The 24,357-nt window shown below is 42.2% G+C and overlaps 1 protein-coding gene across 2 annotated transcripts in view; it reads left to right on the top strand.

The window, feature by feature from the left end:
• The first annotated feature begins 1,821 nt into the window (after nucleotides 1–1,821).
• acaca (acetyl-CoA carboxylase alpha) overlaps nucleotides 1,822–24,357 on the top strand; it is a 32,745-nt gene continuing 10,209 nt past the window's right edge. The window contains exons 1-44 of one of the 2 annotated variants that reach the window (XM_080483060.1): nucleotides 1,822–1,944; nucleotides 2,701–2,959; nucleotides 4,397–4,532; nucleotides 4,762–4,900; nucleotides 6,015–6,124; nucleotides 6,210–6,291; nucleotides 6,392–6,490; nucleotides 6,644–6,750; nucleotides 6,831–6,941; nucleotides 7,041–7,250; nucleotides 8,187–8,357; nucleotides 8,964–9,125; nucleotides 9,331–9,494; nucleotides 9,615–9,765; nucleotides 9,917–10,020; nucleotides 10,120–10,347; nucleotides 10,451–10,601; nucleotides 10,697–10,831; nucleotides 11,348–11,494; nucleotides 11,584–11,772; nucleotides 12,407–12,507; nucleotides 12,594–12,682; nucleotides 12,879–13,003; nucleotides 13,347–13,460; nucleotides 13,929–14,042; nucleotides 14,128–14,217; nucleotides 14,327–14,445; nucleotides 15,945–15,968; nucleotides 16,368–16,517; nucleotides 16,971–17,114; nucleotides 17,200–17,302; nucleotides 17,395–17,502; nucleotides 17,594–17,650; nucleotides 17,871–17,915; nucleotides 19,508–19,549; nucleotides 20,108–20,323; nucleotides 20,447–20,602; nucleotides 20,682–20,906; nucleotides 21,615–21,770; nucleotides 21,855–22,001; nucleotides 22,626–22,895; nucleotides 23,216–23,313; nucleotides 23,517–23,637; nucleotides 23,803–23,913. In XM_080483060.1, the coding sequence (XP_080339186.1) occupies nucleotides 1,863–1,944; nucleotides 2,701–2,959; nucleotides 4,397–4,532; nucleotides 4,762–4,900; nucleotides 6,015–6,124; nucleotides 6,210–6,291; nucleotides 6,392–6,490; nucleotides 6,644–6,750; nucleotides 6,831–6,941; nucleotides 7,041–7,250; nucleotides 8,187–8,357; nucleotides 8,964–9,125; nucleotides 9,331–9,494; nucleotides 9,615–9,765; nucleotides 9,917–10,020; nucleotides 10,120–10,347; nucleotides 10,451–10,601; nucleotides 10,697–10,831; nucleotides 11,348–11,494; nucleotides 11,584–11,772; nucleotides 12,407–12,507; nucleotides 12,594–12,682; nucleotides 12,879–13,003; nucleotides 13,347–13,460; nucleotides 13,929–14,042; nucleotides 14,128–14,217; nucleotides 14,327–14,445; nucleotides 15,945–15,968; nucleotides 16,368–16,517; nucleotides 16,971–17,114; nucleotides 17,200–17,302; nucleotides 17,395–17,502; nucleotides 17,594–17,650; nucleotides 17,871–17,915; nucleotides 19,508–19,549; nucleotides 20,108–20,323; nucleotides 20,447–20,602; nucleotides 20,682–20,906; nucleotides 21,615–21,770; nucleotides 21,855–22,001; nucleotides 22,626–22,895; nucleotides 23,216–23,313; nucleotides 23,517–23,637; nucleotides 23,803–23,913 (5,862 nt within the window). In that variant the 5' untranslated portion in view covers nucleotides 1,822–1,862. The remainder of the gene's footprint in view (nucleotides 1,945–2,700; nucleotides 2,960–4,396; nucleotides 4,533–4,761; nucleotides 4,901–6,014; nucleotides 6,125–6,209; nucleotides 6,292–6,391; nucleotides 6,491–6,643; nucleotides 6,751–6,830; nucleotides 6,942–7,040; nucleotides 7,251–8,186; nucleotides 8,358–8,963; nucleotides 9,126–9,330; nucleotides 9,495–9,614; nucleotides 9,766–9,916; nucleotides 10,021–10,119; nucleotides 10,348–10,450; nucleotides 10,602–10,696; nucleotides 10,832–11,347; nucleotides 11,495–11,583; nucleotides 11,773–12,406; nucleotides 12,508–12,593; nucleotides 12,683–12,878; nucleotides 13,004–13,346; nucleotides 13,461–13,928; nucleotides 14,043–14,127; nucleotides 14,218–14,326; nucleotides 14,446–15,944; nucleotides 15,969–16,367; nucleotides 16,518–16,970; nucleotides 17,115–17,199; nucleotides 17,303–17,394; nucleotides 17,503–17,593; nucleotides 17,651–17,870; nucleotides 17,916–19,507; nucleotides 19,550–20,107; nucleotides 20,324–20,446; nucleotides 20,603–20,681; nucleotides 20,907–21,614; nucleotides 21,771–21,854; nucleotides 22,002–22,625; nucleotides 22,896–23,215; nucleotides 23,314–23,516; nucleotides 23,638–23,802; nucleotides 23,914–24,357) is intronic. The other variant, XM_080483061.1, reaches the window with a different exon arrangement.

The following is a 24,357-nucleotide window of genomic DNA, read 5'->3' on the forward strand; positions in this document are numbered from 1 at the left end:
ACTTTAAAAAATATATAATAATAATCTAATAATTAAAAAATGTATTACTGCATATGTTTAATTTGGACAAAGCACATTAAAGCATAATATCTAAGTTATTTGATTGGTAATTTTTTCCAACACTTGTGATTCATTTAAAATGAATATGCTCTTTTTTTTATCATTACCTTCACCAACAATAGTTGGACGACCAACAGTTCTCAATAAAAAGTGTGTTAGACAGCCGCAACTCATCCAGAGTCAAGAGTCAGCACATTATACCTTATTCCTTCAATCTCTGCACTGGCTGCCTGCGTGTCCAAGGATCTACTTCAAAATCCTAATTCTGTTCTATAAAGCCTTCAATAGTCTCAAGACTAAATACATCTCAGATTCACTAGTAGAATGTGAAACATCCAGTCTCCTGAGGTCGTCAGGGAGAGATTTAGAGTCAGAAGAAATAAAGTGAAGAAGGTTTCAGTTCCAATACTCCTCACCCATGAAACAAACTTCTGCTGACACACTTCTTTTAAATCAGGACTTTAAACAGTATTTGCTTAGGCTAATATATCGGTATTTCCTTTATTTCCCTGTTAAGTCTATTTTGTCTGAACGCCATATAAATAAGTGTATCTTGCATTACATCTAATAGATGTAAACGTTGCGCATGTGTTGGTAAAAGGTAGTGAGAGTGATTTAAGAGATAGTAACCTGTTTCTGGATTAGGAATTACATCTCCAGTAGTATTTCTGATTAGTGTTTTTGATTAACGTGTAACCTAATTAGTTTGTGCGGCGATCATACTAGTGTGTATAGTATAGCATACCTGATAATGGGTGAAGACTACGGGTTTTTTTTTCTCTCAGTTACAGTTTTCTCAATCTAAACTGCGTTAACCACCGTTATCTGCCACTCGTTTTATCATTAAAACATCAAAAGACTTGTGACAGATTCTCATCCTCAACTGACAGGGACTACCGACTTCTCTTCAACACGTGCGGTTCACGCGTGAAGACGACAGCCACTTCTGCTCTCCTCCCCTATCGGCTCACCATTTTAGCCCCGCCTACTAGAAATTCTCTGCGATCCTATTGGTCAGTTCTGGTCTTCTCCTTTCCTAGATCTAGTTGTACTAGATGGTAACACACAAGCGCGACAGTATCACTATGTAGTAATACACTTGTTTCAGTTCCTGGCAGACTGAAGAAGCAGTGTGTGTTTTGAATGTCACAGTTCATAGATACTTCGGCAAAATCTTTTTTGTTGCGGACATAAAACTATCATTATCACTAAGTGAACCTTGTTGCTTTGGTGTTTACTATTCTATGTGCAGTAGTTCTAAAGCGGGAGCGGCAGTCAGAGGTCAATGCCCGGTAGTAACCCGTGTGCGCATCATCGCATCACCCCACTGTCTGCTGGTGGAGCTCCTGATGATGGGATCTTTGTCATCATCAGTGAACCCGGCCGAGATGCCCCACCGACATATTTAATTCATCCATCTGCTTGACTCGAATTCCTTCAGGATTACGTGTCGATTCATCTCCACCGGTGAGTCGCGAGCTGCTAGACGTCTATCTCAATGCGGTTGCCTTGTTCACTGTGCACCGGTGTTTTGCATTGAGTGGTCCCCCAGCTAGCTGGTGACCGTACAGTGCGTATTAGTGCCACTACTGTGTCATGATAATAGTATTATCTGCTGCCCTGGTGAGCTAACGTTATTAGCATCTGCGTCTCAGCTTATCTGTAGCTGCTGTGTCTGGGAAGCTAGCTTTGCCAGGCAACGCTCACATCGGTGCTGTTATGCGGCCAAATCATATTTATCCGGGCGAGGAGAGGTTTGGGTCTGCGCAGAAGGTAAACCAAGCCCATGCGGTGGTTTTGTGATGTCCCCTTGGCTCAGCCTCTCGGCGTGTCTGGCTGTCGTGCTCGGCTTGTTTTTCTGGTCCCACAGGCAGCTCTCTGCAGGTAAAGGTGTGCCTCAGCTGAAACTCAACTCTGCGAACTGTCTCTACAGGTAGTGGACGTCCCTGTTGTTTGCTAATTCAGCATCAGATTTCTCTGCTAACTTGGAGACAAGTGACAGTTTAAGGCAGTGGTAGTGTAAGCTGGGGATGCGCTGGAGATTATTTACTTTGTAAGGTTGCAATCGTGCTTTCTGTCTTTTATGGGTTAATGGTAGACAACACTTTTTGTTTTCCATATGCACGCTTTCATAGAAGTAGAGCTCTAAATGTAAATACCGACAACAAACGTATACATGTAGAATATGTATGCAGATATTCTCCTTCGTGCAGGTAGGAGGCATCTCAGATCAACTGGATTCTGTCATATGTCTATGGAGACGTTTCGTCCCTTATCCAAGTGGCTTCATCACTTCATGACTTATGATCAAGCCCAGCTGACCTGATTCACTTGTTTTGTGAAGTTAGTAGCATGCTTTAGATGCACATCTAAATGCGTTTGCAGATTATTCAATCTAAAAATAGCACAATATGTAATATTAGTTTTACAAATCTTGCACTCAAAAGCCCTGAAGCTCCCAGTGCAGCCTCCAGTTGTGCAATCTCCAATCTGCTTTATCACTACTGTTAATATTTATGCAGTCAAATTTTGCAATACCACAAACAGTATGATGTTCTCGTCAAGCCAATTTTGTCTCACGCTGTACTCTGATATCTGGACTTTGTACGTCGCTTAAAACTGGTGCGTTTTTCTCCCCAGTTTTTGCAGCCTGCTCGTGTCGTCCGGCCATGGCACAGCAGGACGGTGCTGCCAAGAAGTGCCCCGCGGCTGCGGCGCTGCACTCCCACTTCATCGTGGGATCGGTGTCCGAGGAGAACTCGGAGGATGAAATCCAAGGGAAGGCCGACATGCAGCAGGAGGAAAAGGAGAGTCGCTCCGTGTCGCCGTCCTCGGGCAGCTCTGACAGCACCTTCGAAATGGGATTCGACCACATTGACGGCCCGACGCACAATCTGAGGTTAGAATTTGGGTCTTTCTACACAGCAAATTAAAAAAACATTCATTTTCTCTGACAGGCGGGATAAGCAGACATGAATTTTACACAATAGTCCAACTTTTTATTTTGCATTAGTCTCCTCTACTTGCTTTTCTTACATTGCATTGTTATACTATAAACATATTATATGCAGCCTGAAAAACTTTTTTTTTTTTGTAACATGCATGCAAAACGTTGAAGTCTTTCATGGTATAGGTCTGGCATTGAGGTTTGCACGGTGTGTGTTTTTCCTTTCCTCGGTTGCCTCCTTCCTCAGCAAATGTGAAAATATGTGGTTTCTCTAGTTGCACACTGCTGAAGAGTTTCTCTGAGCACTGAGTGTGTGAGGTTGTCCGGGAGAGCAGGTATAGACTGAAAAATACTCAAGCCGACTCTGAAAAGGCGCTATTCAGTACTTATAGCACTTTTTTTAAAGCACTTGGATTTCTTAGTCTGTCGTCCAGCCCTCATGTTTTCATTATGTTTTCTTAAGAAGGAATGATGAACAGAAACTTCTCTGCTTATTAAAAAATACATTTATTTTTTAAATGTGACATCTAAATCTATTTCATCTATTCCAGTGATGTCCCCAGTGCTGCTTCATCTTGCTGACTCACTTTTCTTTCTAGCAGGGACTCCATGAAACTTGCAGTTCTCTGCTCAGCTAGAGTTTAGTTGTGGCTTTGTCCGGTTAATTTTGTGTGATGTGTTGTTCACAGTTTTTAAAACAGTTAATCCTAGATGGGGGGGGGGGGGGGGGGGGGGTCTTCCAATCCGACTCTGGAAATATCCACTCTCACAGGATGGAGCATACTCTCTCAGCTGGATATGAATCAGAGCCTTGATGTAGTAAGAAGAACCTTTCCTCCCGTGCCGGTGATCTAGACAGTGACGCAACGATGCAGCATCAGACCACATACCGGAGCCAAACACGCTCTGTCACGCCCTCTTGTTGAAAATCATCCCTCCCTCGGTGATTTCCACATGGTTTCCACATGGCTCCTTTGTGGAGCTCGAACAATTCAGCTCTGCTGAAAGTACTTGTTCTAACATGTAATTATGCTGGATTGATTCGGAAGAATTTTGTTATATGTGTGTGTGTGTGTGTTAATTTCATCTGCCAACATTCACATTTTTAAAAACAAGTTCTTTGATTAGTTGTGTTCCTCACACTGAAAGTATGACCGACAGTAGCCTCATCTTGTGCTACTGTGACAATAAATGTCTTAGCAATCGGAAGCGCTGTGTCTTTTTTATCTGCTGGCTTACAAACATGAACTCCTGAAAGCTGCGGCCGCTTCGCAAACACTCTCCCGAAATAGCTTAGTATCTATTTTTTTTATTTTCTTAGCTGGAGTAGCTATTGAGGGTTGTGGCATCATATGCATTGATTTTTTTGTTTTGGTTTCTTTCTTGAAGCAGATCAAGCATGTCAGGACTGCACCTGGTGAAACAGGGCAGAGAGCGCAGGCGCATTGATCTCCAGAGAGACTTCACCGTCGCCTCTCCTGCTGAGTTTGTCACCCGGTTTGGTGGAAACAAGGTCATTGAAAAGGTAACTGCTGATTTATAAGCGATCAACAATACAGTCATAAAATGTAGCAATTACTCGAGCATAAGGTTTCACTGCAGGATTTCCCTGTTGTATTGAACACTCCTGCTAATGGTTTTACAATTCCAGTTCAGTGACCTTGCATATATCTCGCTGAATGCAGCATTCCATCACTCTCCTTCTGTGATGTTACGAATTCAACAGTAGTAACTGTAGGCTTTTGTCGATCCAGGTACTGATCGCAAACAATGGCATCGCAGCGGTGAAGTGCATGCGATCCATCCGCCGCTGGGCATATGAGATGTTTCGCAATGAAAGGGCCATTCGCTTTGTCGTCATGGTGGCCCCGGAAGACCTGAAGGCCAATGCAGGTGAGCTTATATGAATAAATAAAACTGCAATGTGAGTGCATTGGCTTATTTGTACCTGTTTTAAATTTTAAAAAAATACTTGCGTTGTTATGAGGACAAATCCCAGTCAAAGCATACGAACGGCTGCTGTCTGTATGAAATGTTGTACTGCTCCTGAAGCTGTGGAGACATTTTCATGTCACAATTGCATTACAATGTCTCCTTTCACTGGAGTACTTCCTATTCTCCCATAAACTGGTACCATTTGGAGCAAATTCCAATTCAGCATCAGCCCGAGAAACATTGTGCATTCATTATTGTTTGTTTGTTTTTTTCCCCTGTTAATCTTTATTAAAGTTAAATAGATGAGTGAATCTGGGTGTTAAGGCTGGGGTGGAAACGCACTGCTGTAAATGAAAACACTGTGCGGGATTTCTAACGCCACAACACGAGTATTGCAAAACTGAGTGCAGAACTCTAATTGATTTTGGTTGGTTTTCCAATTTATTTTCAGTTCACTAAAATCCAAAGATGAGCAAATAATAAATAAATGCACAGTGTTTTCAAAGTCAAAGAGTAAACATTAAATAATCATTCATGATGTCAATTACTAAAGTTGACCCTTTGTTTTGGCAACAGTTTATGGAAGAAATTGCGCCAGGCTTAATTGAAGTGGATACTATTGATTTAACGATAACAAGCTGTCTTTATCCTAATTATAGTATTAAAAATTTAATCCAGCCAAAAAGTGCATTTGGAAAATGTAAATATTTTATGAATGCAGGTTCAAGTAGATGGTATTTTCATTGACAGGGTCCACGATGATTGAAATGATTCACTCGATACCACATATAAATACATATATAAAGAATATACACTGCTGAGTGAGTTGCAGCTCCCTCATGAAGCAGATTTTTACCCGCACATGTTGGCAGGGATTTTCCGCCGCACTGTGTCTTTATGTTTGCAGTGAAATGTTGCAACAGTTCAAAAAGTTTCAACAAACAGGACATTTTTCTCACTCCTGATTGTTGCTTGTTAGTCTGGTCCTGTTTGGCTTCACATGAAAGAATGCAGGTATCTTACTCATGTGTATGTGACATAGCACAGATAATGAACTCATCCCCCTCCACAGAATACATAAAAATGGCAGATCACTACGTACCTGTGCCAGGAGGAACTAATAACAACAACTACGCCAATGTGGAACTTATTCTGGACATCGCTAAACGTATACCTGTTCAGGTACAACAAAGAATTTTCTAGCAGGTTTCAAACATATTTAAACATTCATTTCTTACCTAGTCTTATATGTATGTTTTTGCCATAGGCTGTGTGGGCTGGATGGGGCCACGCATCAGAAAACCCTAAACTCCCGGAGCTTCTTCACAAGAACGGCATTGCTTTCATGGGTAAGACGAGTCTGTGCATTTGTGACTATTGCTGGTATTTTCTCTCTTCACTATCTCTTGCCAGTTCATTTATTTTTGTTTAATTTTTCATATTCTGTAGGTCCTCCAAGTCAAGCTATGTGGGCCCTTGGAGACAAAATTGCTTCGTCAATTGTGGCTCAGACTGCTGGCATTCCGACACTGCCCTGGAGTGGAACTGGTATAAAGAGTCATCTGAATAAGAAAGCTGCAATTTAACAGATTTTATAGGCTTGGCATTAAAGATGTTTGAGCAACGTCTGCTATACACAGTACAGTCTGTCACACAATTGCACAGAAAACTTAAATTCTGGATGTGGTATTTCTTTGTCAGGTCTGACTGTAGAATGGACAGACAACAACCAGAAGAAGAAACTTATCAACGTTCCTCATGAGTTTTATGACCTTGGGTGCATCCAGGATGTAGAGGATGGCATGAAAGTAAGCAAATCAGTACTGACTCCACTTTAATCCGCTTTGTATCTGAATGCATGCTGAGAATCTGTATGTTTTCCCACCAGGCTGCAGAGAAGATTGGTTATCCTGTGATGGTGAAGGCCTCAGAAGGGGGCGGAGGAAAAGGCATCCGTAAAGTCAACTGCGCCGATGACTTCCCAAACCTCTTCAGACAAGTGAGTGCGAGCTCAAGTGGCTGATTTGTCATTGGATTGCACTTCGTTCACATGCGATAAATGCAAGAATTGTTTTTTTTTTTTTCTTTGCTGGTGCAGGTCCAAGCAGAAGTTCCCGGATCACCCATTTTCGTCATGCAGCTCGCCAAGCATGCCCGCCACTTGGAGGTTCAGATTTTAGCCGATCAATACGGGAACGCCATCTCCCTGTTCGGCAGAGATTGTTCGGTGCAGCGGCGTCACCAAAAAATTATTGAGGAGGCTCCCGCTACCATCGCTACCTCGGATGTGTTTGAGGATATGGAAAAGGTTGGTGGTGTGGTTTGGATTGTTGTATTATTAATTTGACAATTCCATCTCCGTCCTATTGCACATCGGTCTAATTTGGGTGAGATGACCCTGCAGAACACACAGCTGGAGATAGCATCATGCATTCGCTCGCCATCTGGGGTGTGTAAAAATGTCCTGTTCTCTAGCTTGAGATTCACATGTGGATTCGGCTTCTATACGATTCAACTGTTATTTTAATGTACTCGCATTAAACATACTAACAAATACCTGCTAATAACAAACATAACTAAGCTCCTGTTTTGTCTTTACTCAGATTACAATTTTGAGTTTTGAATTTATTTAGCCTGTTCTGAACTCTTCTTCTGCTGTGTGTTTTAATTCACCAGAAAGTTGATTAATCCAAACAAGGTGCGTTAAACACACCACCAATGGGCCGAAAATGGTACAGTCCAGTCTAGCCCATGGAAATGCAAAGCAAACGTCACCCTTACTTTATGAATGACTCACTGGTGTTTCTAATTCATTTACGAAGGATTGAACTCTGGCTGTCAGAGTAGCAATTAGAATCAGCGCCATACTGTGGGTGGGAATTTGTTATAATGTGCATGTAAAGCAGCAAAATGCCAATCAGAGCATCGTTACAAAAGGGATTTTTTTGAGATTGCACATACTTTTCTTTAAACTGTTTGACTTGTTTAGGTTCTATGAAGTTGTTGACTTTTTTTCAAAAAAGTCTAACCCTTGGATTAAACTACGTTTGACACCTCTGAGCTAAACTCAGTATACATCACTGCAGTTAAAATGAATGTCATGTCTTCATGCATTCGTTGAAAGGTTATAGGAAAATCCTTGCGCAAACCACATTCCATCTCAACTACACCAGCATTCTTATATGAACACAGAGAAATACATTCTTATTTGACTACAGCTGTTTTTTTTTCTCCTCTTTCTCAGTGTGCAGTGAAGCTGGCTAAGATGGTGGGTTACGTCAGTGCCGGTACAGTCGAGTACCTCTACAGTCAAGATGGCAGCTTCTACTTCTTAGAGCTCAACCCCCGTCTGCAGGTGGAACACCCCTGCACTGAAATGGTGGCTGATGTCAACTTACCTGCTGCCCAACTGCAGGTCAGTCTTGCGCACACACACAGACACACACACACACACACACACACACACACACACACACACACACACACACACACACACACACACACACACACACACGCACACGCACACGCAGAAAACATACAGGAGTGCGGTTTGAATCTCCCTGGCCATCCTGCAGGAGACAAAGTTAGCATGCCTCGCAACCATTACCATTCGAACTGGCCCCCTGTCTCCATGGCAACTGACTACAAAGAAAGAAAGCGAGAGAATGAAACGGAGGAGAGTATGCAGAAACATTGTAGTAGGTTCGGGGGTTGCAGCAGCAACGTGTTCTGCAGAGTTCAGGATTGTGTGTAAATAGGTCAGTGTGAGTCGAGCTGCGAAAGCTTTGTACTCAAGCTGATCGGATGAGACTGTGGGAGTGACATTCACAACAATTATCTTTTTTTCAGAGCTACAACAGCATGGACTATGATGGATTAATGTTCTTGGCTGTTTCTCCAGAAAATACAGTTTTAATCGCGTTGAAATGATCATGACTGTGATACAAATGTAAACACATTTATTTATCTGTTTGTCTTTACTTGTATGTGCAGTTCTTTGGATTCTTCTGTGTTGTTTCAGATTGCTATGGGTATTCCGCTTTACCGAATCAAAGACATCAGGATGCTTTATGGGGTCATGCCCTGGGGCGACTGTCCCATTGACTTTGAGAGTCTTTCCAATACACCTTCACCAAGGGGTCATGTCATCGCAGCACGCATCACCAGTGAAAATCCCGATGAGGTACATTCATGTCTACATAATATTGCAGTCAGGAATAACACAAATGGTATAATGTTTGGTTCTGATGTTGTTGTTTTTTTATTTATCGTGAATTAATCCTGCTTTTGAATGTTTGCGTTTGGTGTCACCATAAAACTAGATGTTTCTGGATTCTGTTCATCCCTTGAGAAGGTCAAATGATTTGTGTGAATGTGTGTGATTGCAGGGTTTCAAGCCGAGCTCTGGTACGGTGCAAGAGCTTAACTTCCGCAGCAACAAGAACGTGTGGGGTTACTTCAGCGTTGCGGCCGCTGGAGGCTTGCATGAGTTTGCAGACTCCCAGTTTGGCCACTGCTTCTCCTGGGGAGAAAATCGTGAAGAAGCCATCTCGTGAGTACTGTCATTATTGTGTGAAAATGACATGTTTGAAAATAAACCCAAGGTATGTGTATTTTCCAAATAATCCTATAACTTCTTTTTTTTTTTTTTTTTTTATGTCTTTTTTGCTAGCAACATGGTGGTGGCTCTCAAGGAGCTTTCTATTCGAGGTGACTTCAGGACCACAGTGGAATACCTCATCAAACTGCTGGAGACTGAAAGTTTCCAGCACAACAGTATTGACACTGGCTGGCTTGACAGGCTTATCTCAGAGAAGATGCAGGTATGTAAAGATGTATTTCTGGACCCTGGATGCTCTTAAAGAAAGCACTGACACACTGACCCATGTTGTAAAGTCATGCAGTCGAGCTGTGTGTCCGCACAGTTTTGTTTTCAGATTTGGATGTCTGATGTTAAGTGTATGTTGCATGCAGGCAGAGCGTCCCGATACCATGTTGGGAATTGTGAGCGGTGCTCTGCATGTGGCAGACGTCAATCTAAGAAACAGTGTGTCCAACTTTCTGCATTCTCTCGAAAGGTAAAATAAGTGCATGTGATACTAACTAATTTTAAGATGTTGCTGAAAAAGGAAAGAGTCTTAATATAAAACACGAAACTCCTTTCCCTCCCTAACCAGAGGCCAGGTGCTGCCAGCACACACACTTCTCAACACTGTGGATGTAGAGCTGATTTACGAAGGGATGAAGTACGTCTTGACGGTGACGCGTCAGTCTCCCAACTCGTATGTGGTCATCATGAACAACTCCTCTGCCGAGGTGGACGTCCATCGGCTCAGTGACGGCGGCCTGCTTCTATCGTATGATGGCAGCAGCTACACAACCTACATGAAGGAGGAAGTAGACAGGTATGATGGAACAATCATTAGTGTTTTATTGACTTTGCCACATAGTTATAAAAGAAATAGGTCACTGAGTGGCAGAGCGGTTAAAAATTCTGTTAATCTACAGGTATCGCATCACCATTGGGAACAAGACTTGTGTTTTTGAAAAGGAGAACGATCCCTCGCTGCTGAGGTCTCCCTCTGCTGGGAAGCTCATTCAGTACACAGTTGAAGATGGCGGCCATGTGTTTTCCGGCCAGTGCTATGCCGAAATAGAGGTACAGCATGTTCAGGCTTTGCCATGTGGTGAAGGAATCGGTACAAAAATACTAATTATGTCAAGCTGCATAGTTGTTAACGTTTTGAATTTCAGGTCATGAAGATGGTCATGACACTCACCGCTGCAGAGTCTGGCTGTATTCACTATGTGAAGAGGCCCGGAGCAGCGTTGGAGCCTGGCTGTGTCATTGCCAAGCTGCAGTTAGATGATCCAAGCAGAGTGCAGCAGGTATTTGCTCTTTTTAAAATGGGCAGGTGTACTTTGTGGGTGTCTGCGTCTACATCTATATCTGAGCTGTCGTTTCAAGTGATCAGATCACATGTGGCGAGCTGTAAAGGAAAGTTTAAACAGGCACCAAAGCCTGTCATGCATTACAAATGCGCTCCAGGATAGTGATGTTGCAGGAAAATGCATCACATGTAATACATATACATCATCAGTGCACACCATGTTTTAAAGAGACTGCGCCGGTCTGAGTTTCAGTCTTTCATAAAAGTATCACGAGTTGTGGGTAAACAAAGCTGATCAAAGCACAACTTTACAATACATTTTTCACAGAAAGTATGTAGTTATAGAGCAGTTTATTTAGTTTAAGATGAGTGCAGATTGGTTTCATAGTTGGTGCTGTCATCTCACTGTCTTTGGCTTTGGCCCTCTGTGATGGACTGGTGAATATGGGTGGATGTTTAGTTGGTGCATTGAGCACTTACGACGTCTGAACAAGTATGCGTGTTTGTCTTGTAGGCCGAGCTGCACACTGGCGCCCTGCCGTCTATCCAGGCAGTAGCTCTGAGAGGGGAGAAGCTGCACAGGGTCTTCCACAACACACTGGATCATCTTGTTCACATAATGAATGGCTTCTGTCTTCCTGAGCCTTTTTTCAGTGTTAAGGTAAGATTTAACGCATCGTCATCTTCTTCATCCATGTATAGGTTTTGTTACCACAGCGCAACCAAACAAATGTTCTCCCGTTGGTGTAGTTGAAAGAGTGGGTGGAAAGGCTAATGAAGACCATGCGAGATCCCTCTCTGCCACTGCTGGAGCTTCAAGACATCATGACGAGTGTGTCGGGTCGTATCCCCCCCGCTGTGGAGAAGGCCATCAAGAAGGAGATGGCTCAGTATGCCAGCAACATCACCTCAGTGCTCTGCCAGTTCCCCAGCCAGCAGGTGCCTGCACAAGCCTTATGTTATAGACACTGTAGCACCTTGGGAACAAAGAAATGTTTCTGTAATTTCCACTATAGCTTGAAACTCTTTCTAAATGGGATCCATTCCTCACTGGAATTCTCCAACGGCTTCTAACATCTTGTTTTCTCTTTCTACATATTACTTAGTGTTACTGTCTTACAAAAATGTTATTAGTCATAGAAATACTGTAAATATTACAATTATCACATGTTGGCAAGTATTTTCTAACTATTATTGTTTGGAAGAATTGTGAAATCTACCAAATATGTCCACTTTCACTTGATGAAGAGTTACTGACGGTCCCAGATAAAAAGAAAAACAATGATATAAAACCGCTTAGATATAGTTGTGTTTGTTTTAGTGATTGATTTTAATTATGAAATGTGACAGTTTGGTGACGGGATACCTCAGCTACTCAGCTCTATCGCTCTTTTCTTTGTGCATGAAGTTTTTATCATAAATTCCACATTCTTTTGGTTTGTATAGACAGTTTGTGTAACATAGTCATATTAAGTGAAGGCACATAACCCATATTGTGACCCGGATTAAAGGCCTCTGAGTCTCGACTGCTTCTGGGATTAAATACTTATATTGATTATCTCCTTTGAACTAGATTGCAAACATCCTGGACAGCCATGCAGCAACTCTAAACAAGAAGTCGGAGAGAGAGGTCTTCTTCATGAACACACAAAGCATCGTTCAGCTGGTGCAAAAGTGAGATCCATAAACACCCCCCTTAATTGAATCATTGTTTTTCCCATTGATCATCTATAAGTTCAACCTGTTTATGTCCTCAACAGGTATCGAAGTGGCATCCGAGGACACATGAAGGCAGTGGTGATGGATTTGCTCAGACAATATCTGAAAGTAGAGATCCAGTTTCAGAATGGTACAGAGCAACAACACCCACACATTAATTGCTGCCAAAGACTCACTGTGTTGACATGTCACCACATTAAGCAGTTTAAAAAAATACTTTCTTTCCTTCCGTGTTCACACTTCTTTAGAAAGATTGCCTTGAGTTTTTCACCTCATTTCCCCTGTGCAATGGCTAACGTCTCTCCCCTGTTCCGCCCTGTTAACAGGACACTATGACAAGTGTGTCTTCACACTGCGTGAAGAAAACAAAGGTGACATGGCCAATGTGCTGAACTATATCTTCTCCCATGCTCAAGTCACCAAGAAGAATCTACTGGTGACGATGCTGATTGTAAGTTTCATTTCCTACCGAGTCAGTGAAGTCAGACAACTTTATTAGAAATGATTAGGACTGCTGTATTCTTTCACGTTAAGTAAAAGAGAGATTCATATTTTACGCTTACGCTGAGGCAAGTTGGTTTGCGTACCAGCAGTGTGTGATTAATTTTGATCACAGGAATCCATCCACACTCTGTAACTTTCCAGAGAATTGATTTACTTACTTACTCGTACAATACTTTACTAGCAAACTGTGATCTATCGTATAAAACTTACAATTTTGTATGTGTGAATAAGATGAGAGTACAGTATATCCTGCTGCTGTTTTGTAATGTCGTGCCTTCTCTTGTGTCCAGGACCAGCTGTGTGTCCCAGATCCTACACTGACAGATGAGCTCATGACCATTTTAACAGAGCTCACCCAACTCAGTAAGACAACCAATGCTAAGGTGGCTCTGCGTGCTCGACAGGTCAGATATAGACTTCTCCTACTGCTGGACAAAAAAACGATTTATCGAATTTGTAGATAAATCGATTTTCATAGTGCAAATTCTAGGTTTTTTTTCCCAATAGTGACAGACACGTGCGCCTATGAAGGGCTGAAATGTTTGATCAGTTTACAATAATAGGAAAAACTTGTGATCATATGAAATATTAAAATATTTTGGGATACTGGATTTCTAATCTTCATGACTTATCAGGGGAAATTATCAAGAATAAAACAAAAAGAAAACCTAACAAATGCTTCTCGTCGGAAATTTCAATATGTTTAATAGTATTGGTCAAATGTACTTTTCCATTTGTGCACCCATATATACCACCAGATGTCACTGTGTACTCTCCACACACACACACACACACTGGTTTTATGTACTACTTCAAACAAAACATATGTGAAAGATATGCTATCAAACCGCTAAACCTCTTTTTTAATGCAGGTGTTAATAGCTTCCCACCTTCCTTCTTATGAGCTACGACACAACCAGGTGGAGTCCATCTTCCTTTCTGCCATCGACATGTATGGGCATCAGTTCTGCATTGAAAACCTGCAGGTATGAAACAAGAACAACACGGGTTCTATCCAAGCATCTGGAAAATATAGATTGTTGACATGGCTGCTTGTCCCTCTTTCCCCAGAAACTGATTCTTTCAGAGACATCCATCTTTGATGTTCTGCCAAACTTCTTCTACCACAGTAATCAAGTAGTTCGAATGGCTGCGCTGGAGGTGAGGGCCGCAATGAGATCAGTCTACCAAACTGTTTTTCTTAAGGGTAAATTTGAAAGAAGTCTTTTCCACATCTGACTCTCTGTGGGTTTGTGTCAAACATTCCCAGGTGTACGTCCGCAGAGCATACATCGCCTACGAGCTCAACAGCGTTCAGCATCGACAGCTGAAGGACAACACGTGTATCGTGGAGTTCCAGTTCATGCTTCCCTCCTCGCATCCCAACAGGTACCATGAACCTGAATGTCTACGCTTCCCCCAAATCTGTGCACCATTTTCCTGCTCCCATTTTCTAATGGCATTGTGGATTCAGCAATTATTATAGTTGCCTGTGTTCTGTTTTTGTCATCAACTGTTACATTCATGATTTTGGCATGTCAACAGTGACATCTTTGTGTTAATATAGCAGCTATCAGGCACACTGCTGCCTCCCTCACAAAGATCAATAGCATTTAGGTGCTTCATGTTCTTGTATTTCATCTTTTCTCATAGACAACTGCATTAACTGATTCAATAAGTGTTTACAGCAAAGATGGAGGTGTGCTGCTGTATCTTAGAATCTTAACGCATCTTAGAAATCACCTGTATTTCATGCAGGTTGTCTGATGATATCAAACACGTGTGTGATAAATGGATTTTAGTCTCAGCTCATCCGTGGTGACACAGTCCCCCCCCGACATGCCAGCTATGTGTGACTGTTTATTGCTGTCCTCCATGTAAATTCCCTTCATCTCCAAAATCTTTCCTCGGTGTGTCAAAAGTATGAGCCATCATCATCAGGAGTCTCGTGTCAAATGCTCTTCCATTTGAGAGACAAAAGGAAAGTTGTGTTTACACCCTGTAAAAGTAAAACAAAAACTGCAAGAAAACCAAAGACAAAGATAGAATTTGTCTTGTGCACACACAGCATTGGAAAATGCTTGTAACGTACCCAATACTGTGGCACTCATTGTGCGATTGTGTTTGATTTGTGCTCGTGCGTGTATATTTTGGTGGATTCGCTTGCTGTCCTGCTGTGATCTTATGGAAATGCCCTTGTATACTTGTTTTATCGCATGACAGTGATGCACTTTGTGTGAATTAACCCGCATGTTTGTCTCGCTGTGAAGACAACATGAGAGCATGAGGTTACCCTTTGTCCTTGTACAGAGTCTATGACGTCTCATGATGCATGTCGTACGGGGAGCAGTCGCAAAGAGGAATGTGTGTTGACTGGTGGATGCACCAATCAGCCGTAACATTATGACCATTTCACTCGTACTGTATCCATCTGTCACTCCTCACACACCAACTGCAACTCATCATGTGCTACAGTTTGTTACAGTAGCTGATCAGTTAAATCATAGGACAGGACTCACTCCCCAGGCGCATCAATTGGTGCACTTCATGTTCTTCCTTGGACCCGTTTTGACAAATACTGAGACCAGTCGCACAAGAGCTGCACCTTTGTCCCAGTTGTCTCGCCATCACAATTTGGTCCCCGTCTCACTCAAATTCTTTTCTCTGCCCATTTTTCCTGCTTCCAACACTTCAACTTAACTGTCTAATTGTAATTCAGACGTCACTGGTCTTAATGTTACAGCATATAGGTGGACATCGCACCTTCCTCTGAATTATTCAGGCTTCAAGATAAACCAAAACAAGCACGCGCATTGCTACACCTTGACTGTCTTCCTCTCCTGATGCCTGACACTAACCACTTGGTAATCACTGTCATTTGATTGCAGAGGGAACATCCCCACTCTAAACAGGTATTGTAAACGTTCTTTCTCTTGCATAGACTTCTAGTGACTGTAGACCAATTAGCTGCACGATCCAAGTCAAGTTGAAGTACCGGTAAATTTCCCACCAAGAAGCTGATTCTGTTGTTTGGTGGAACAGATTTCTCTCCTCGAGTCTTGCTTAATGAAATGCAGTATTTCTTAATTACACTGACCACCTTTGGCATTCAACTTCAGTGTGGGTGCGTGCGTGCGTGTGTGTGTGCGCGCAAGCGTTCTTACTGCCACATGTATGTGCTTCAGCATTGAGCAGGTTTGGAATAAATGTGGGATGTAATATATTGTAACGTGGTCAAATTTAGACTTTGAGGTCAATGCTTTACCACGATGCGAATTCCCAGAACTGAAAACTCTTAACTGTCCTGCCAGGAGATTGTCAGCTCCAGTCGTGGACAGTGTAAGGGCCATGGACAGAAAATTAAAGTCAACAATACCCCAGGACCTAAAAGCACAAGATAGTGAATCTAAGGATGATAATGCTGGAAAGAAAAATGCCTCAGACTTGGATTCTGTGGACAGGTTTGACACACGAACAAATTAAAACCTCTTGAGTGCTCACTCCGGGTGTCATGCTTTTGGTACAACTTCTTGTAATCATGAGACTAACAGCCTGCAGAATGAAACTTAATTCTTCAAAGGTTGTTTCTGGTGGTTTTATGTTGTGAAAATAATTATTTTGTCTTAACTTGACTAACAGGTGATCTTTAAAGAACTCTTTACCTATCCCTGTGTTCATTTTTCACGGTGCAAACCCCATTCAGTTGTTCTACTAAAGGGGAATCATATGAGGCTTTCACATCTTTTCCATACATATTATTATATCCCAACATCTCAAACTGCTGGAGGAAAAAAACAAACCAAACAAAAAAAACCTGGTTACAAGGTTCAATAAGCTGTAATGGGGAAATCCTAACAAAGTCAGTCATGTTGTCCAGCAGACCATGTCGTGATGGTTCTCTCTCCACACTCTAGGATGTCCTTCTCCTCCAACCTGAATCACTACGGCATGGTTCATGTGGCCAGCGTGAGCGATGTTCTGCTCGATACTTCGTTCACGCCACCATGCCAGCGCATGGGAGCCATGGTGGCCTTCCGCTCCTTCCAGGAGTTCACAAGGTCAGCCAAATCCAGACGTTTGTCATAGCTGAAGGTATTTACAAGTGTGACCAACAGGTCCAACAGGTCTTTCTATTTTTTACAGGAACATTCCAGATGTGTTGAGCTGCTTCTCTGACTCGCCGCCCCCGAGTCCCACCTTCCCAGAGGGAGGCAATCCCGTCCTGTACGGCGAAGAAGACAACAAGGTGACGAGGACTTTCCACTGCCGGCCACCAGCTTGTCGTCGATCCATACGAGTGTAACTCAGTAATAAATGTGGCATCATGTTGTCATTTAGAGTATCCTGGACGAGCCCATCCATATCCTGAACGTAGCGATAAAGACTGACAGCGACATTGACGATGACGGCCTGGCCGCGATGTTCCGGGAGTTCACTCAGTCAAAGGTGGCGCATTTATTGTGTCTTGACTCCACAAAAAATGTTGAAAATGATTTAGAAAGCGTGCGCCGTGCTGACGTATCTGCTGTTATTGCAGAAATCCCTCTTGTTTGAGCACGGGATCCGACGGCTGACTTTCCTGGTGGCTCAGAAGGTGAGGCATCTGCTCAACCTCAAACAGCTCAATGTGTTCACAACCCGCTGCTCCGCACGTCACATATTCCGCAGCTCTGACTGACCAAAATGGGATAGATTAACTCAGTGTTGCATTGTTTTTCTGTATTTACTAATTGCTGATTCTAATCTCTGGAATGATTTTTTTGTTTGTTTGTCTGTGCCTCTTTCTGCATGCCTTGCTTGGTTCTTGATGACAGGATTTCAGGAAGCAAGTCAACTGCGAGTTGGATCAAAGGTTTCACGTGAGTAGTAATAGAAATGAAAAAAGAGAAATACGGCCAAGCTTAATGTAAAAACAGGCTGAAAGTGTCATTCAACAGACAACCTGTAGGAGGCAGGTTGACGACATCAAACACATTAAATTTAAAAGTGACTTTTTGATCTTTACCTTAGGGTAGGTTGTATTATGAAACTATGATTTCAACTCTGTTTTGAATAATTAAGTAGTTGTGCTTGTTTTGGTTACTGAACCTAAATAGATCATTCCGGTATACTTTTACTTCCTGTATCTTAACATAAATATAAAATTTACATTCTTAAACGGACTTGTTCTTTATTTTAACTGCCGTGTATAAGCACAATTCAGAGTTTTATTGAAATAATCAAACCAGTTGGTAACAGTTATCGTACTGAAACTGCAGAAGGCCACAAATAAAGATGGTATAAATCAATAATGGTTGAATGCCGTAAGTTTGTTTCTCCTTTAAATGGAATTCATCATGTTTTGTGCACCTGTGTTATCAGTGTTTCTGTCAATACTACCAAAGAGGCTGTAAAACGGTATTATAATAAGTCTTCTGTGTGTGTGTTCGCAAATTTCTAACAAAATCTTCCGGATTTGTGTAGGTATCAAGAGTTTGTATCCAATACATCGATTTGCTTTGATTTATAGTGCGAGAGAGTAGCTCAAAAGAAAAGCCTTTAGGTTTGTAAACGTGACACATCATCTGTAGGAAAGCCACAAACATTCAGATGAGAGCAGTCATGATGAGGATTCAGGGCAGGATTACAGTTTGAGAAAAGCCCACTTCTTTCCTGCTGCTGTCATTTTGACAATAGGCTTTGATTTCTCTCCTGATGGCGCCACAGCCTCCGACGAGAGCTAATCAAGCAAATGTCGCCGCCATCACGCCGCCCCGTTACGTGAAGGGTTGTTTTAGCAGTTTGGCACCATTATGTTCAGCCTAAAAAGACTTTTTTTTTTATTTCCTGAGTTCACTATTATGTGGAGGGTGAATGTGATATGCAATCACAGCATCAAATCACACCCGTGGAGGTTTCCAGTGCGCCTATCAATCCCTCGCTGCTCTCATTGCCACGTAGGCCGTGGGTTGATGAGAGTATCTGCAATCGGTCTGGCATTGTTTTGGCAAGTGGGACACTTCATCTGATAACGTCAAACACGGTTCCCAGGCATTATTCAGATGATCACATGTCTCCGGGGGGGGGGGGGGGGGGGGGATGTTTTATTCATTAGCATAGTGAGGGACGCTTGTATATGTAGCCTATTGCTATTACTATTATTATGTGAGTTTGCCGGTCTGAATGAATACACAGTGATTTCTTGATAGATAAATTGCAGCAGTAAAGGAGGACAAGGCCCACTGCTTGCGGACCAAAACCCCCTGATCATCACTCCTCAATACTCTCATACCTACCTATCAAGCGGTTTAGGCAAATTTTGAAGCAGCGTTTTACCTGCTGAAATTATTGTCGTGCATGTCTGTTGTGTATTTAGTTTTTTTTGTATTTTATTGCTATCCGTGCAGCAAAGCTTTTATTGTATATATTTTCATTTTCTCCTCTTTTCTTTGTGTCGCTGTTGTTTACACAGAGGGAATTCCCCAAGTTCTTTACATTCCGTGCCAGAGATAAGGTATGTCTTTTTATTTTACATGTTCTAATATGACTTCTTTAAACGTGTTTGACTAAAGAGTTGATGCATATTTTTTTTTTCTTATTCCACCCTTAATTCATAATTCAAACTCACTTTTTGAAATCAAAACTGAAAAGAAAAAACTTGACCAGCACCTAGAAATGCTGATTTTCGTTCCGTGACAATCAGTAGTAGCTCTTCATTTCCGCTTCCCCTAATGGTTTCACTGCAATGACACCACTAAAACTCATTAAAGTAATGAACTCCTTAATTATGTCTCCCATTTAAGAGAAATGACACCCATTAGGAGCTTTCTGAGATTGCCCATGATTTCATTTACTTAATACAGTGTGAGTCTCGTAGGCCTCATTGTGCTCTTAAACCAATCGAGTTCTTCCCGAATTGGCTATTTCATCCACTTCAGTGCGTGTAAGAGGTGCTGGAAGGAAAGTCTAACTTGAAAAGTGTCTTGTAAAATTCTTGAAACAATCTAATCTCAAAGCTAAGGGGTGTAGCGTTGCCGTTTTGTGACTTTCCCTCTTCTGTTTGTTTTGTTAGTTTGAAGAAGACAGGATCTATCGGCATCTGGAGCCGGCCTTGGCGTTCCAGTTGGAGCTCAATCGCATGCGCAACTTTGCCTTAACGGCCATCCCATGCGCCAACCACAAGATGCACCTGTACCTCGGTGCAGCCCGTGTGGAGGTGGGCACGGAGGTCACGGACTACCGTTTCTTCGTCCGAGCCATCATCCGCCACTCGGATCTGGTCACAAAGGTAAGAATAGACAAAGAGCTTCTCTGTGGACTTTATGTGTTTTATAGTACATTCACACCAGTTTATCCTTACAAACAAAACACATCCCCTACTTACAGTTTTGTCATTCTGTTCCTTCAACAGGAGGCCTCCTTTGAATACCTTCACAATGAAGCAGAGCGTCTGCTGCTGGAAGCCATGGACGAACTGGAGGTGGCTTTTAACAACACAACAGTTCGAACTGACTGCAACCACATCTTCCTCAACTTCGTCCCCACAGTCATCATGGACCCGTCAAAGGTTTGTGACGCAATTGTGCACATATAAAACATACTGTTATTGGTTTTCCAAAGACAAATTTTTCCCCCTCTGCCCTCAGATTGAAGAGTCCGTGCGCTCTATGGTGATGCGGTACGGCAGCCGCCTGTGGAAGCTGCGCGTCCTGCAGGCCGAGCTGAAGATTAACATTCGGCTGACCCCAACGGGAAAGCAAATTCCAATCCGCCTCTTCCTCACTAATGAATCAGGTTACTACTTGGACATCAGCTTGTACAAGGAGGTCACTGATTCCCGAACGGGACAGGTGGGGCCCAAAGACCGACAGGTGGGATGCTCATACATCTTCCATCTCATCTACTTAATTGTCCAATTAGTGGCAAAGGGTTTAAGCTCCATCCGTTAAATCTCAGCTCTCAGAAATACTGTTGGCCAAATTATCTCTTGTAGAGTCAGATATAGAAATTCCCTTTTGTTATACATAACAAATTGAAAATGCATTGATTTGGGTAGAGATCCCGAATGGAGTGTTTTACTCTTTGCCCCATGGACAATTCTTCAGTAATGTGTTTGTTCTCACAGCGGATCAGGTAAGATAACATTCATCAGGCCATCGATTCATCTAACCATCCTCACTCTTGTTCATTCAGTTAAACGTCAATGCTGAATAAATAAAAGTCTGTATGAAGCAATGAAGACAGGCCAAATTATGTGCTCATTTCTCACATTTGTTCTTTTTTCCTGTTTGCGCAGTCATTTAATTTGTTTCATAACAGCAGAGAATATGAAAGCTGTCTATCTATCTATCACGATAGGCCTTTTTCACCTCTTGGAGTTGTTTTGAAAACATTTTGTTATGAAAGGCATAAATACAGTCTTTGCTGCTTTCACTCACCGGTGTGTCAGTGGCTGTGAGAAACATTCACGATCATCACAAACATCATGCACAAACCCATGCCTTCATTGTGATGCCAAGGTTCTTTGGGGGGGAAGTCAGTTCGACTGTAAAGTAACTCCCCCCATACCTTTCGTCTAGATCATGTTCCAAGCATATGGAGACAAGCAAGGCCCCTTGCATGGCATGCTGATCAATACACCGTACGTCACCAAGGACCTGCTGCAGTCGAAACGCTTCCAGGCACAGTCTCTGGGAACAACCTACGTCTATGACTTCCCAGAAATGTTTCGACAGGTAAAGCTCACAAACGTGCTCCTCAAACACCAAATCGAAATACGGAACCATGACTTCATTTGACTGTTTTGGTTTATTTTCCAGGCTCTGAAAAAGTTGTGGCACTCGACACAGAATTACGCCCTCTTGCCCAAATGCCCGCTGCCTTCTGAGCTGCTAACCTTCACAGAGCTTGTTCTCGACGCCCAAGATCAGCTGGTGCAGATGAACCGTCTGCCAGGGGGCAACGAGGTCAGTGTTCAAAGCATCGTCGTTGCTTTTTCTGTTGTTTATTTACTCACTAGTTTCATGCAGAGAAAAATCTTTTTATCAAGAGACAAAGTATAAAACGCAAAACAAGAAAAGTATCAAAATGAAGAAAATTCCAATAAGACAAGTCCTTCCTTCAGCAGATTCATATTGAAACTTTAAACCTAACAAATGGCTGTTTCTCGCTTGACATATGTTCTGCGTTTTATTCTCAGAACATAGAAAACCTTTTTTTTTTTTTTATATATATATATATATATATATCAAATAAGAGATTACGTTCATTTTTGTGGGCCTTTTTCTGCTCACTTTGTCAAAATATGCAATTTCCTTTTCCCTCTGTAGGTGTCTCTGTTTCTTTGGCTTTTCTCTGGAGTGCTTGTTAAACATTTAGTTTTATGGCAAATTCATCATAGAGAGTGTACCGTGAAAAAAAAAAAAAAAGAAATCACTATTTGTAATGATTTTTAATCATTGAAAGATAAATAGGGCTCATTCTGTATTAACCGGGTTGCATTTAAATATGTCTCACCACTGAGGTTTCAACAGTATCTGTAGAGACTGAAAAGGCTGTTTGTTTTTGTTTTTTTTAACGCTTTTATCCAGATTGGTATGGTGGCATGGCGGATGACCCTGCGAACACCGGAGTATCCAACGGGGCGAGAAATCATCGTCATAAGTAATGACATCACACACAAGATCGGCTCTTTTGGGCCCCAGGAGGACGTGCTGTTCCTGCGAGCCTCTGAAATGGCGCGAGACAGCGGCATCCCCAGAATCTACATCGCAGCCAACAGCGGCGCCCGCATCGGCCTGGCGGAGGAGATCAGACACATGTTCCACGTGGCCTGGCAAGATCCTGCTGACCCTTATAAGGTCAGTCTCAAGCACCACGAGGCTTATTTCATTTTAAATTGGATATTTCCACTCTGCGTTATGGTAACCTAAACACACCAGTGTGTAATTAAGATGGGGATAATTCTGCTTTTTTTTTTTCTTTTCAAATGTAATCACTCCCAGAATAAATTTCTTCAGTCATTTTGATTTAATCCGACACCGACATTACAGCCATTTACAACTATTATTGTGTTAATTAAAAAGCTGCATACGTTCCACTTTTTTGCCTTTCACTGTAGGTGAATACGCTTTTTGTTTTGTGCTTTGTCATTAAATCTTCATTGTTATCTCCCCTGCAGGGCTTCAAGTACCTCTACCTCACGCCTCAGGATTACAAAAAGGTTTCAGCTCTAAACTCGGTGCACTGTGAACACATAGAAGATGAGGGTGAATCCAGGTACTTTTTTTTTATATATATATATATATATATATATATTTTAATGCATATTGATACTGAGATTTGTGTATGATGAAAACCAGTAAGTGAACAGGTATCTCGGTCAAGTGCGGAACCCCGCCGTTCTCATCTTTTCATCTCCAAAGAGCATATGTGACGTATGGAAAGCTACAAATAAGATAGTTTTTTTTTTTTTCATGCAGGTACAGGATCACTGACATCATAGGCAAAGATGAAGGGCTGGGTGTGGAGAATCTGAAAGGGTCGGGTATGATTGCCGGAGAATCCTCTCTGGCTTACGAGGAGATCATCACCATGAATCTGGTGAGACTGAAGTGTCCACTTGTGTAAAAAAAAATCCCATCCACGCATGTGGTCCACTCCTTAGCCTTGAGCTTGTGCGGTGTTTCAAGATCACACAGCTGATGAGATGTCTGCGCGGCCCCTCCTTCCTATTTGAAGTCTTAAGGTGGCTGTATTGTCCTGTAGGTGACCTGCCGAGCCATCGGCATTGGTGCATATCTTGTGAGGCTCGGCCAGAGAACCATTCAAGTGGACAACTCTCACATCATCCTCACTGGAGCCGGAGCCCTCAACAAGGTAACGTGAGCCACTCTATTAATTATTTGTGCTCGCCATCAACACACATATCATTTATTCTACAGAAAACATAATTTCACTGTACGAAGACAAAAGCAGCCTTTATTGTCTTTTGGTTGGCTTTCTCATCCAAAATGTGCAATTGCAATAAAAAAAAAATAATTCACGTGTATGTATTTTGTAATCTATTCTAATGATGTGCTGATTTAGTAAAACTACATTAGTGTGTCATTAATTTTTAGTGTAAATAAATTCAAAACATAGATTCCGAGGAAGTGAATGTGACCTAAATGGTGTGCGCGCGCACATCAAAGAAATAAAATTAGAAAAATGTGCAGTGATTTCAGGACTTGTTCCAACTCGCTGATCGGGCAATTTTGAGGCTCGTTCCTTCTGCCTTGCTCTGTTCTAGCAGGATTCCCTCTGCGATCGCAGCCACGGGCC

Source organism: Lipophrys pholis (genome assembly GCF_963383615.2).
Source record: "Lipophrys pholis genome assembly, chromosome: 16".
Lineage (NCBI taxonomy): Eukaryota > Metazoa > Chordata > Actinopteri > Blenniiformes > Blenniidae > Lipophrys > Lipophrys pholis.